The sequence below is a fragment of the Muscardinus avellanarius genome (genome assembly GCF_963383645.1).
Source record: "Muscardinus avellanarius genome assembly, chromosome: 8".
NCBI lineage: Eukaryota > Metazoa > Chordata > Mammalia > Rodentia > Gliridae > Muscardinus > Muscardinus avellanarius.
The window spans coordinates 98,217,544-98,232,575 of NC_137794.1; the positions used below are offsets into that span (position 1 = coordinate 98,217,544).

General features: G+C 37.0%; 1 protein-coding gene across 2 annotated transcripts in view; it reads right to left on the reverse strand.

Annotated features, from left to right (window-relative positions):
• Positions 1-402: 402 nt before the first annotated feature.
• SHPRH (SNF2 histone linker PHD RING helicase) overlaps positions 403-15,032 on the reverse strand; it is a gene marked incomplete at both ends in the record, with an annotated part of 67,066 nt that continues 52,436 nt past the window's right edge. For both annotated transcript variants that reach the window (XM_080700468.1, XM_080700469.1), the window contains 5 exons: positions 403-499; positions 1,805-1,885; positions 8,422-8,600; positions 9,443-9,529; positions 10,196-10,288. In XM_080700468.1, the coding sequence (XP_080556594.1) occupies positions 403-499; positions 1,805-1,885; positions 8,422-8,600; positions 9,443-9,529; positions 10,196-10,288 (537 nt within the window). The remainder of the gene's footprint in view (positions 500-1,804; positions 1,886-8,421; positions 8,601-9,442; positions 9,530-10,195; positions 10,289-15,032) is intronic.

Consider the following 15,032-nt stretch of genomic DNA (forward strand, 5'->3'; position numbering starts at 1 on the left):
GCCTCACTAAGTAGCTGAGGCTGGAAATGAACCTGGATCCTCCTGTCTCAGCCCCTCAAGTACTGGGATTACAAGTGTGCACTACCACACCCAGCTCCATTACCTCTTTTAATTCCTTTGCCTCATCAGATAAACATCTTCTTTGGAATAAAAATAAGTGTTGCATATGGGAGTGGAAAATTAAAAATCTTTATAGATCTTTTGATAACAGTGTATTGAAAGCACTCAGTAAGTACCAGGTCAGTGTATAACTAAAAAAAAAAGAAAAGAAAGAAAGAAAAAGAAACAAATTCATTCAAATAGGAACAGTGTTTACTGACATCGCCTGGATATTTAGACTTTGCTCTAGAGTGATGAAAGTCTATTAATATGTCAAAGTTTGTGGGATGAATCGACGGCAGTTCATTCAAGCTCTTCTGTTTCTTTGGTAAACAAGTCTGCCAGATCAGCCACAGTCAAGACGGCGGCCTCCGAATGCTTCCCAGATGAGTTCGTGTGACTGCAATTTTCAAGCGGCACAGTCAGAAAGAAACTCCAAGGAAGCAGGGATTACATTTGTGATGAGAGACCAGACACATATGTGTTTCTCAGCTGCTATATATAACGGTGCTATAATAAACTCCCAGAACAAGGTAGGAGATGATATTGTTTTATCTTTTCCAAATTAGTGAAGGCCTAGATATATTTTCAGGCTTTGTTATGAAATTTTTTCCCCCTGGACAATTAATTGAGAGAAACCCCCTGAGATTAGCTACTTAGAATTTACCTCTCTCTCTCTCTCTTTTTTTTTTAAAACCATCTAAAGCTAAGTGGTTTAAAGAAAAGTTCAATAGCTGGTCTGGTATTTTTTTAAGCAGTTTAAATAGAAATCACTGAAGTCTGTCATATATGGAAGTAAGCACAGAAAGCCTATATGTTTTAGGTGGAAAAAAATCTTGGGGTAGTTAACTTGGGATAGTTATCATCTTCTCTTCTCATATTCCACTGTGGGGAGAAATTTTCTGGTTGTTTCTTTGCTACGCAGAGTACCTGTGGGGAAGTAATCCCTTCTAAAAGGCAATCCCCTCTTTCTTGGATGTCTTCAATCCTGTCTCTCAAGGAGGAAAAAAGGTACTGGTTTGTTTCAAAATGATTTTAAAGAAAAATTATAGCGTAAGCACTGGAAAGTTAGGGTTTTGAAACAAAGTTTTAAAAATGAAGACTTTAAAAAATCTCTCTGCTTCACGTGTCCTGCCTTTGGAATAGACACCACTATGACCAGATAAGCTTTTAAATTCAGATACTCCTATCTGCACATGACTAACAAGTGTGATGTACAAAGGGGCAATATGAGTTGAGTTTCACACATATCAGAATAAGGCATAAAATGGCTTGGGGGTGCTTGTCTGTAATCCCAGTACTTGGGAGGCTAGATCAGGAGGATCATAGGTTCGCAGTTAACCTCAGCAACTTAGCAAAACCTGTTTCAAATGAAAAAATAGAAATGGTTTGGATGTAGCTCAGGAGTAGAATGCCTGTGGGTTCAACCCAGCACCAAAAAAAAAAAAAAAAAGAAAGAAAAGAAAAGTCTTAGTAATGCATAAAGATATTATTATTTCGTTAAAAAATATAATGTAGCAATGGAAAGTAAAAAGTTTATAATACAGAATGTCCAAAAAATTAACTAGGAAGCAATAAATAGGTTAAATGTCATTCTTGTTCTAAAAAAGTATTTGTGTTTATATTTTTTGCTGTCATCTCAGTGAAGTTTTCAACACATAGTCCATAAACAGGGCCCAGTTATCGCACAGTAACTTGTACCTACCTCCTCTCAGCAGTTTTCAGCATTGCCTGCATTCTTTCTTCGATTGTTGCTTTAATTAAGAATCGGTGTACAATAGTAGGTCTGGAAGGCATATGACAATTGTAAGTTTAAAAACGTCTTAAGAGAAATTACTAGGACTGACTTCACATGCTACATGCTATATTCGTTAGTCAGTTGGTGTTCACTGCGGCAGGTACTCACGAATGTGCTGGGGTGGAGCATTCAGCAGTGAATAAGACCAACTACTGGGTCTCCATAGATTGCAATTTAATAAGGGGAGACAAACACATGATATGGTTTTATTATAGACAACATGATGAAGAGATGGACCACGGGGTGGGAGGGAAGCCGGTACGCAAAGGAAGAGTATCCAAACAGAAGAAACTGTGCACGCACACATGGCCCTTGGGAAAAAAACACTCTTGGGGAAATCCTGAACATTCAAGGGACCTGACAGAGAGGTAGCATGGCAGAACTATGTTACAGACAAGGGACAGAAGATAAAATGAAGTTGGAGAGGCAGGCAGGGGTCAGACCATGTCAGGTTTTGCAGGGTGTGACCAGAAATTGAGTTTTATTATGATTATAATGGAAAGCGCTCAGGGAGTTTAAAGCATGATTTGATTTATACTTGACAGTACTTAACAATCCTTTGCCTGCTATGGAGGCAGAGAAGACAGTTAAGAAGTTCTGATGTCATCGAGGCAAGAGAAGCCGAGCTGTACTATGGTTCTTTCAGTGGAGAAAGCAAGTAGCCAGTAGATTTCGAGTATTTTTTGGAGATAGAATTGACAAGAGTTAAATGATAATTTGGATGTGAGATGTCAAAACAGAAATAGGAAAGAGTCTTATATTTCTCGTCTGTGCAAGCATCGATGATAGCAGCACATTACAAGAGCAGGAAGGCCTGGGGGCGGGGTGCAGGGCAGGAACAGTTTTGTTTTGCCCAGTTTAAACTTGAGATTACTATCACACAGGCATCCTAGGGGAGGTGCTGAGTCTGCAGATACTCACATAGAGATAGAGCTTTATGAAGTTGGGAAGGGAGCTACAGGGGCATTTCTGTTAAGGATATAAATTTGAGAGTCATCCACTTATAAATAAATGCTACTTGATCCCTGGAACTGGATGAGCTCATCTAGGGAGTATTGATAGAAAGAGCCATTCGATCACACTGGCAAAAAGTAGGTTAGGTTGACAATACTGTTATGAGCCTCATTTCACTTGTAAAATAGGGACAGAGACTTAAACAGAAAGGTAAAAGAAAATGAGAGACTAAAGAGGTGGAATGTAGAGGAGTGTTTGCTTTTTATTTTTAAAAGTGGGTAATACTAAGACATCTTTAGGTGACAAAATATCATAAGAGCAAAGTCCTTGAGAATATGATGTGATGGGATCTGGAACACATAGAATGGCTGACTTTTGAAAGAAAAGGGAGATTTCCTCCACTGTAATAAAAGGCACGCGCTGTGCTTTCCTGCCTACTACTAGAGATGATGGATCCACGCTCCACCTGAACCAACGCCCATCTTCAGTGCTTGTCCTGTTCCTCTTGTCTACTCAGGGACACTGGTCCAGCTTCTCTCACCTCTCTTACTTCCCTAGCTTTTCTGACTATAATGAATCATTCTCATTATTTCTTTCATTCAAAGGAAAAAACATCCTCTTTTGATTTAATTCTCTTCTTTTTTCTCTTCTTCTCGGTAGCAAAACTCCTCAACACCCTCCTAGGAAACTGTATAGAAGCAGCAGCCGGTTGTGGCTAAAACATGGACTGTGGGCACAGAAGGGCTGTGCCTCCTCTGCCACTAGTTTTCCTGGCTGTGTGACTCTGGACAAGTTACCTATTTTTTCTTTGTTACATAAATACTGGTTAAATTAGAAATGTATAAGACCCCATTCTTTCTTATAGGCAGTCATCTCTAATACTCCACTGAAACTGGTTTTACTCTCCATGGTGCTAAAACTAATGACTAAATGCCAATGATAAGATTCCTTAGCTTATTTGAAAATTTGGCAGCACACGACAGCTGATCATGTTCTCTCTCCTAGTCTGATCTTCATTTGTTGTCTTTGTTGGTTCCTTTAACTTTGGTTTGTTCTGGAATTTAATTCTTGGTTTTCTCTTTTTAATATTTTTAATTTTTTATTGGTACATTGTATTCATACATTATAATGGGGTAAAAAGCTTGTGTAGACATACATGCACATGTCACCCAGATAGCCCTTACCCCATCCCCACCCTGTACTCTCCCCATCCCTCCTTCCCATGCTTGGCTTAGTGGTTGACTTCGATATGAATGGATTACAAAACTGAGGGATATGTACACAATAGAATTTTACTCAGCCATTAAAAAAAAATTACATCATTTACAGGGAAATGGATGGGACTGGAGGACATTATGCTAAGTGACATTAGTCAGTCACAAAAAATAAGAAATCCGATGCTTTTCCTAATATACGAAAGTTAAGGAGAAATGGGCCATAGAAGGAACTCTAGATGAAAAAGGAAATCCAATAGAGGAGCAAATAAGACAACCTAACTGTAGGGATGGGAGGGGGAAGAAGGAAACTCTCTTTTTAATTTTTAATATTCATTCCCCAGGTAATTCTATCCAGTCTCATGACTTCAAAATACCATTAAATGCTATTAGCTTCCAAAGGTATATTTCCAGCCCAGACTTTCCCCCCAAACTCTGGGTTTATATACCCACGTACAAAAGAACCTCTACCTGGGTGTTTAATAAACATCTCAAACTTATAACTAAAGCAAACTTCTGTTTTTCTCTCTCTAAACCTGCTTTATTCTGTAGTCCTCTCAGCTTGGCTGAGGTGTTTCATCCTAAGTTGTCTAGACCAAAACACATGGTGTTACCCTCTACTCTCTGACACCCATCTCTAGTATATCTTCAAAGAAGCTTGGTTCTACCCGCAGAACACATCAGAGCCTGACCCAGAGGCATTCTACTTCTGAGCTATACCTCCAGCCCTATATAACATTTTATTTTGAAATGGGGTCTCGCTAGGTTGATGAGAGTCTCACTATTGTGGAGGCTGTCCTGGAACCTGCAATCTTCCTGTCTCAGCCTCCCAAGTACTGGATTACAGGTGGGCACCACCACGCCATCTCTTATCAGGTGCACTGCTGCCACCATAGTCAGTCTCCTTCAACTCCACTGCTCTCCCTTGCTCCTTTCACATCTGGCCTGAACACAGCAGTCAGAATGAGTCTTCCAAACTGTATGTTAAGTCACGTCACTCCTCTGTTCAAAGCACCCAGTGACCTTTTATCTCACAAGGGTAAAAGCAATGTCTTGCAGTGGCCTCCTGGGCTCAGTATAATTCTTTTCCCTTCCAGCCCTCTGACTTCATCTCTACTTCTCTCTGCCTGGCTCACTCTATGTTAACAACTTGGGCTCCTAGCTATTCCTCACACATACCAGGAACGCTCCTGAATTACAGCCTTCACACTTGAACATTCTTTCCAAAGATACCTGCATGACCCACTTTCCCATCTCTTGGAAGTCTGCTCAGATATTACCTTCTCGGTCCTTCTAGTCCAGCCTTAAATCTTTCTCACGCTGTCTTACCTTCCAGCTCCTAAGATAGTTCATTTTTTACTTATGATTATTGTTGACCAGCTATCTTTACCAACTTCCTTACAACTAGACCATAAGTTCCCTGAGGGCATCTTGAGTGGCTAGAGCAGTACTGGCACATAGAAAGTGCTCAGTAGAAATCTACCAAATGAAGTCCTCAGGTCCGATGCAGGGAGACTGCTCATGCTGATGATGGAAAGATCAGGGACTTCTAATCTGATTGAATATACTTCTCCCATTGGAGGTGATATGATAGTGGGGAGTAAGAAGATACAGAAGCCTAGGGAAAGTTTCCTTAGGAAGTAAAATATATATACAGAAGCAAAGTAAGATTGTTGGGTAGTGATAATGCCCTCTTTGACTTGTAGTTTTATATCCTACATCAGTCTATGTTTTTCTAAGCAGAGAAAAAGAAGAAAAATTTAAAAATACAGTACAGAGCCAACAAAAACAAAACTTAGTACATAACTGCTTTTTAAATACTATTTTGTGTCAGGTGTGTTGGTGCATGTCTGTAATCCCAGTATTTGGAAGGCTGAGATGCAGGATTGCAGGTTCGAAGCCAGCCTTAGCAACTTAGTGAGACCCTGCTTCAAATAAATAAAAAATAAAATGCAGCTAGAGGTGTAGCTCGGATTTAGAATGCTTCTGGGTTCAATTCTTGGTACCTCAAGAAAAACAAACCAACAAACAAACAAACAAACTCGTGATACTGTTGAATAAGCTTGCATTCATTACAATTAAGTTATTTGCCATATTTTACAAAAGTCGTGCTTACAACTTTTCTACTTAAAATTAAAACTCTGGTCTTCCGGCTACTGCTTACATAGCACTCTGTATTTGAGTCTGAGATGGAAGTCTTTATCTCCTGCCTGTCCTTTTTTCATACGCTGTATTCCTGCATTCTAAACTCCTTACAGTCTCCAGAAATGTCATGTTTATTATCTGTGTTTCTACATATGTTGTATGAATACTCTTTTTTAGCTCAACTCTGAAATAATTATTCCTTCCAGATGCAACCCAGTGAAGTCCTCCCTGACTCTCTAGGGCACTAGGCACCCTTGCCTTTTTGTTTGCTCATCAGACTTTAAAGCATCTGTTTCCTTTTCTACACAGTGACTTTTTATGTAAATACCTAGGTGGGGAATATATTATGCTTTATTCAGTTTGAATCTTCAATGTCTGGCATAATGCCTGACATGCATTAGGTGCTCAGTTAATATTTATATAATATGTGCTTAGTATAAAAAGGTGTATTTTCTTTGAAAATATTTAATAAATCTAGTATACATTACGTAATATATCTGGGAGGCCTTATCAAAGATAATCATTCATTCAGATATTTGAATAAAGGTAGCACATACTATATGATAATCACTATTAGGTTTTGAACCTGAAATTAAATCTAATGAGCTTTCAGCATGGACTTAGGGTAAAATATCTAAAAAGAAACCATTTGTTTTCAGTTATGTATGAGGTGTTTCTTTTAAACACAGGCTACTCTAGACAATCAAAAATCAAATCTTCTCAAAGTCAAGATGGATGCCTCTAACTTCACAGCTGTCTTACATATTCCTAATAAGTTTTTTTTTAAAAAAACAGGATACTTCTGCATTTATTTATCAGTGATTATCTCAGTACATAAAGAACTATCTCATTCTTTTATATTTTTTCAGTTTTTCTTATTTTTATGTGGATCATACTGAAAATGGCATCCATTCAGACAGTGTTGGTGCCCTCACACCCACCCCACTTCCCCTTCCCCCCTCCCAACAATGAGTGTCCAGGTTGGCCATGCTACATTTATACTTTTACACACATTTGAATGTAGCTCCTCCATTAATCAACCTCAGACTCCTTCCTCTCCTATCCTTCTATTTTAGCTTTGCTGAGGTTTCCCCTTCATTATCTGGAGTCCTTCTAGTATCCCTAATACTTCCTACTTTGGGCATATTAGAGAAAACATGTCCCTTCTATTTCTGTGCTTGCAAAGATGTAGGGAAAGAGGAACTCTTTTATACTGTTGGTGGGAGTGCAAACTAATTCAGCTACTATGGACATCAGTGTAGAGATTCCTTAGAAAACTGTGATAGGATCCACCATATGATCCAGCTATACCACTCCTGGGTATCTTTCCAAAGTGGTTAAAATTAGAGAACTACAATAACATATGCATGCCCAGGTTCATAGCAGCACAATTTATAATAGCCAAAATATGGAACCAAGCCAGATCTCTATCAACAGATAAATTGACTGCAAAATTATGGGAAATACACACAATGGAATTCTACTCAGCTATAAAGAAGAACAAAATCATGTCATTCGCAAGCAGATGGAAAGACCTGGAGAACATTATGTTAAGTGAGATCAGCCTACTAAGTTTTTTAAATGAAGTGATCAGATTTTGGGGGAGAGAAGACAGAAATCTGGGAGAATTCAGGGGTTTACTGATTCAAAGAGAGACAACTGGAAATTTCATGTCCCTTGATTATATACTAATGTTTAAAAAATTTAATAAGAAATTATAGATTGAGTATCTTTCATCCAAAAATTTAAAATGTTTTGCATACAGACATGATGTTCCACGTGTAAATTTCTACATCTGACCTCATGTGATGGGTTGTAGTATAAATCTGGACACACTAAAAAAGTACTATATTACTAAATAAATGTGTGCATATATTAACTTATCGTTGTGAACTTCACTTTGGTGTACAATTACAACACACCAATACAAGTATAAAAAATACTATATAAAATTACCTTCATGTTACTTATATAAAGTGAAGCATAAATGAGTTTCATGTTTGGGCCTGGGCCCAATCCCCAATATACATCTTTATGAACATGTAAATATCCTGAAATCTGAACCACTTGTGGTCCCAAACATTTTAGATAAGAGATATTCAACCTGTGCTTAAAACAGGTCATCTAGGATGAACAAAAATGAAGAGTTTAAAAGCTGACTTGGTATGTGAAAGCTGAGGCAAAGTGACTGATGGTAGTTTTAGTTCTTACTTCGTCTGTCCAATTCGGTGCACCCTCCCTATGGCCTGAAGCTCATGGGCGGGGTTCAAGATGGGCTCCACCAAAAGAACATGAGTTGCTTCAATGATAGTTAATCCATTAGAACCTGTGTGCAGGGGCAGCAGCAAAATATTGATCTGGGGATCATGTTTAAATGCTGAAAGGTTCTCCTGAAAAAGAAAGACATTTTAATTTTAGCTGGATCAGGTAAAATAAGGGCAGTAAGTTAAAGCTCATGTTAAGGATGTTCATGGTACCCACTAGGTCACTGTGACATGTAATGACTAAGAAACTTAAATGTAAAATTACTAGTTTTAGAAAACAGAAACTTATATCTTATGTTTAATTATGAGAAGTATCACATTTCTATTGATCTTTACAAGGTAGATTAGAATCACAAGACAGATGTATGTAATGTACACAATTAAACTATGTGAGCTTAGAGAAAAAAAGACAAAAAATGTAAAGTATATGTAAGAGACATGACATTGCTTCGTTTTCACTTAGTCTTTGTATGTGCATGTGTGTGTGCATGTGTGTGTACATGTATGTGCGTGTACATGTGTGTGCGTGTGCATGTGTGAGTGTGTTAAGGTGTGCAGCCATTATTGAGTAGTATAAAACACTTATCAAAATTATACTGTGCTCCATGTGATATGCGGACAATATGATCATAGATAATTTTGCCTGATACAGATGGTGGAGAACTTAATCCCAAGGGCACAAAAACCCATTCAAAAGGTGTATGACAAGCACTCTTTTCCTACATTCAAGAAAAGGATCTCAAGTGAAAAGATCTTTAAAAACAAAGCTGGTCTTTTTAGAATATGATTGAATAGACAGAAAATACCTTATTTGCTTAAAAATGCTAGTTTTATAATTAATCAAGAACTCAAACTCTGCTCATAGGACTTATGTGACAAAAGATAATACATTTACGTAGGCTAGTTAATAACAGTTTTAGTTTGTAACTGATTCCACTACAAAAGACAGTAGTAAAATGTTGACATACCTGAAATGTCTTAACACGGCCGATCTGTGCAAACTCCATGTTGTTGTCAGTGAGAGCTTTTGAAATAATATCTAATACATCCTGCCACTAGGACACATAACACATGAGAAAACCAGTATTTACATCGTGAGGATTTGAGAGGGGACTACATCACAGTAACTTGTATGCAGTGTTTAATGGATGCAGTTATCTTTCAAAAATAAAAACTAGAGTTTTTACTCATCACGCACAAATTCATTTAAGAAGTAAAACATTCAAGATAACAGATTCAAATTTTAAAATTAGTATAACGTTATAAAATGTAATTGTAGTACTGCACTGAGAAGTGCCACCAAATGTCTTTAGAATGAATTCTACCTGAAGGATATGAGGGAAGGGTGGGGGGTAAAAATTGAATATGGAAAAGAAATCTAGCAGGACTTTTTTCCCCCTTGATACTAGGAATTGAATTCAGGGACATTTTACTTCTGAGCTACATCCCCAGTCCTTTTCATTTTTTATTCTGACACTGGGTATCTCTAGGTTACCGAGAGTCTCACTACGTTGCTGAGGTTGTTCTTGACTCTGAGATCCTCCTGTTTCAGCCTCCCAAGTACTGGCATTACAGAAACGCATCACCATGCCTAGCTCTAAAAGCAATTTCAAATTTTGACTACACTATGGTAAATATTTCAAATTAGTTCCTAGATATAAACGGGTTAGAGACAAAAAGTCAGTCTAAGTTAATATGGAGGATTAAAATGTTGATTATACCGTTGAGAAAACCAGGGCTTTGGCCCCTGGATCTCTAAGCTGTATTTTCATCAAAGTTCTGACCACAGCTTCCACTTTTGTAGAATGGCTGCCCTTTGAATACAAAGAAGAAAACACATCATTACCAAATGAAACCTAGTTAAGAACAGAAAAACAAATACAGTATAAAATACTTATCACAATTATATGCAAATCAAACCTAATTAGCAGGTACATATGCTTTTACTTTTTAAAAAATTTTATGTTGGCTGAAAATTTTCTTTAGCTTCAACTTACAGAAGTTATGGAATTTATACCCACAGAAGTGAATACAAAGGTGCACCAGAAAGTCGGCCAGATGATACAAAAAATAAGATTATTTTTTGGGTAAGTAAATGATTTTACAGTTGCAAAATTTTGTTATGTTAGACAAACAGAGATTTTACTTTTATTTTCTGATACTGAGGATTGAACCCAGGGTAGGGTTTTACCTCTGAGTTATGCTCCCAGTCCTATTTTACTTTTATTTTGTAACAGCATCTTGGGAAGTTACTGTGTACTGGCCTCTAACTTGCTACACTCCTGCTTCAGGCTCCCAAGTGCAAGTAGTACCAGCTTTAGGTACATGTGCAAATATTCTTGTTGGAAAATCAAATGGTTGGTCAAAAGTTGAAGGAACTTTTAGATATGTGAATTTTGGTAGCTTCCCCATCATATTCCAATCTAAAATGCGACAGCTTTTAACTGTCAACAATTAAGTGTGCATGGCTTTTTCAACATTTGCTAAAGTTTAACTTTTTGCCAATCTGATAAGTGATGTGAGGAATCACATTTAAGCAACGGAGATGACGAATGTACTTAAGTCTTATTCTTTACGAAAGAGAAGGAAGAATATTGGATGTTTGGAAAATATGTCAACAATCAAGTCACATCTTTAGAGACTATATAGATATTAATATATATTCTCTATACATGAAATACACAATATGCAATAAGATAATTTCAATGGAGTCTTATAGTCAGGACTGTCAGTCACTTCTCACTTTAAAGTGAAAGCAGAATGGATTCATTTTCAGAAATTGTAGTTAAGAACTCTAAAGTGTGCTGTTTACATATGCATCACGGTAAAGATTTCTTAAAGCAGTACAGCACTGTGAAAAAGGAATTTCCAACACACAGATTGAAGAGATATTTGAAGGAAGCTAGCTAGAAAAACAATCAGAAGTCCGATTAACTTTATTCTTTGAAAGGCAATGTTTTCCCAGTACTTGGGAGGCTGAGACAGGTGGATAATGGGTTCATGGCCAGCCTCGGCTACTTAGCAATTGTTCGTTACTTTGTGAGACCCTGTTTTAAAATAAAAAATAAAAAATTGGGCAGGGGGCGTAACTCAGAGATAAAATGCCCCTGGGTTCAACCTCTAGTACCATACACACACAAGTATATACATATATACTATAAAAATTAGGATGTTTAATTTTCCCATATGTTAGAGTCAACAAATTCTGTCTAAAGCTAGCACTTCAAAAATGAAACTTACATACATTACTGAAAGTCATACAGGTGATCTCTAGAACTAAAAACTGAAACCGTTCCAGTGTTAAAAGGCAAAAATCAAAGAATAAAGGTGATCATTTTTCCATTGTGTAAAATTCCCTTTTATTCTAAACTAATTTATTTTTCTTGTTTGTGAATTATTTCTACTCAAAAGCAAACATTAAACCTTTCCTATACTATTACTTCTTACAGATAAATAAGACTTTCAGGAGCACTGGAGGAACTGGACTTTTAACTTATTACTTCAAATATGCAATTGGGATTGTGTCCATCACAAGAATTGGTCCCCTGCACCCTCCATCACCCCAGTGCTGCACGCTGTTGACCTTCAGCACCTCTACTGCCCAGGGTAAGGTGGATGCCCAATCTGTGCATCCTTCACAGATGGGAACCTTCACCTGTGTCAACAGCAGTGATCACAGCTGAAACAGAGCAGATTACACTTTACTATTCCAGCTATTCATCGGAACATTTATGCAACCTTTCAAACATAAGAACCAAGGGTCCTGAGACTAGAGACTTTTTGAAATCTTCCTCTGAGAAAGATCACTTTAATAAAGACAGATTCACGTAACTTAGCTTTTACCTCCTCCCCAATAAAGAGAAATATTTTTCTAATCCATAATATGTGCAACTGGGATTGTACCTGGGGATTGGTAATAAATTTTTCTTCAGGTTCCCCTAATGGTTTATAACTTGGAAATAACATCAATGTTCCTATGATTGTTCAGTATAGAGAGAGTAAGTTCCCACTTTAGTAGTATTTTCTGACTTTCATTACTTTTATTAAGGACTTTTCAAAATAAACTCAACTCCTTCAAAGTATTTGTGTTGCCCATAGCAGTTTTTTTTAGCTGAGTAAGATCAGTTACCAGTTTTTAAATTTCTGGCTGCACCTGTTAACCATGCTAAAAAGCCATGTCATCATGACAAGTACAATTTAGTGCAGGTATGAGGTTTGTCTGATTGTCTAAAAAAGCAGGAATACTTTTCCAGCACATGCCTGGGGCAAGTGCTGAGTTCTGCATCCAAAATACAGTTAATTCTGAATAAAGCTCAGTGGAAACTCCATCTGGACCACAGGTAATCTTATAAGTGCAGAAGGCCATTAAAAATAAAAGTACTATGCCAGGCATGGTGGTGCACGCTTGTAATCCCAGTGCTTGGGAGGCTGAGACAGGAGGATCACAGGTTCAAAGCCAGACTCAGCTACTTAGTGAGGCTCTCAGCAACTTAGTGAGACCCTGTTTCCAAATTAAGTATAAAATAGGTTGGGGAGTATAACCCGGAGGTAGAAAAGCCCCTGGGTTCCACCCCAAGAACTACCTAAAAGGAAAAAGAAAAATAAAAGTACTGAAAAGTTGTCAGAGATGAGCTAGCAACTACAAAGAATAAAAAATTTCATTTTGACTCAAAGGCTCTTAGGGATACTATGTGTCAATACCACTGAATTGTTTATCCATTCAGCATCCATCCAAACCTTACTGACTGCCTGTTATATGTCAGGCATGTTCTAGATTCTTAGGCTATCATAGTAAAAATAAAGTCTCATCTTATAAACAATGTCTGCATGTTTTCAAGACATTTACACTTCACAATGGATTAAGTTTTTCAAAGAGAATTTCATAAGAAAAATTTATAGCTTATGTCTTAGAAGTCTCTACTGTGTGGACAATTTCTTGAAAACTATGGCTACCTTTAATATGATATTTCCTAACAGTTCAGAATTACAAGTGTTAACATGGCCAGTGAAAATTGTTTTTCCACAATTAGTCGTGACTGATTCTAACAAAAACATACAATTGCATTCTAAATATATCAGCTAATGTTCATGTGTATATCTTATGTAAACTTATCTAATAATTTATATATTTAAATATAAACTTGTGAATTATATTTACCAAACTATTCTATGCCTATTTTAAACTTGATCAGAATTTCATAATCAGTTTTTTTCTATCTAAATGTTTAATTATATTTTAAAAAGTATGATGCATAGATGTTACAAGTCAACTTTGAATCAACTGAACAAAACCTTGAATAGAATTCTATACATAGTAGAATACTATGCATGGCATTGCTAGGCTTATCTGGGAGTCTGAATGTAGATATGATATTAAAAAAAAGAAGTATAAAATAGGTCTGGGAGTGTAGCCTGGAGGTAGAAGGGCTTCCAGGAACCCCAGTACCACCAAAAATAAAAACAAAACAAAAAAAACAAAAACAAACAAACAAAAATGTAGATTCCTAAACCATACTCTGTATATAATGAGTAAATACTAAGGGAGTGAGGCTTAAAAACTATTTTAAAAAGCAAGCTGGTTGATTATCAGATATTCAAGTTTAAAATAAAACAATTGTGTATGTGTGTGGTGGAGGCTGGGGAGGAAGGCTGCTGCTTTATTGTGACTCTACTATATTTTCTCCTTGACAGAAACTTCTTATGACATAGAATCTTGTCTACTACAGGGTCAGGGTTTTCACTGGAATAAGGCTTTGTATGAAACCTAGCCAAACATAAGACAGAGGGAACATGCCACGTGGTGTACTTGTTCTGCCAAGAGACCTACTTCACCATCCAAAATGCCTGGCAGTTGTCGGAACTTGCAAGGGGAATTTTGTTTACTTAGTGAAATACCCAGTAGGCTCCAAAGGTCACCCAGGAATACTGTGACACTGTTGTTAGAGAAGATACAGGCTTTAACTTAAATGTATCCACCAAAGGGCATATGTGATTCCATTTATCTTATTTCTGTGGTCAATCAGTAGGATTTCTAGCAGTGTGAAGTCTGTAACTTCCAAAACATCACTAGTAAACTAGGCTGAATACTTAAAAATATTTCTGTATTCTCCAATAGCTTTTATCTGATATCAGCTATAAAATTAAGCACTACATATGACATCATATTATATTGTCAGCTATGTCCAAGAGTCTTGACATAAATACCTACAGAAAAATAAGCATTTCAAATAAATAATAGCTTAAGTGAAAAAAAATATTCCTGAATGTTATTTTTTTAAATATTAGGGCTTTGGCAATCATCAATGGTATAAAGAAGAATACCTCTGGTTTAAGAATAGTTTGAAACAATAGTTCTAAAATTTGGAAATAATTAAGACCTTAACTTAAGGTCTTAATTATCTTCAAATTTTATATTTCCTCTGTACTTGATTACTTCTTCCTCCACTTAGGTGACGTGACCACCTACTGAAGTATCAGAGAGCACAAGAACTGAGGTCTGAAACACAGGGAACAGATGCCTCAAGGAGAAAGTGAGACAGTGGGGCAGAAGTCAGGAGA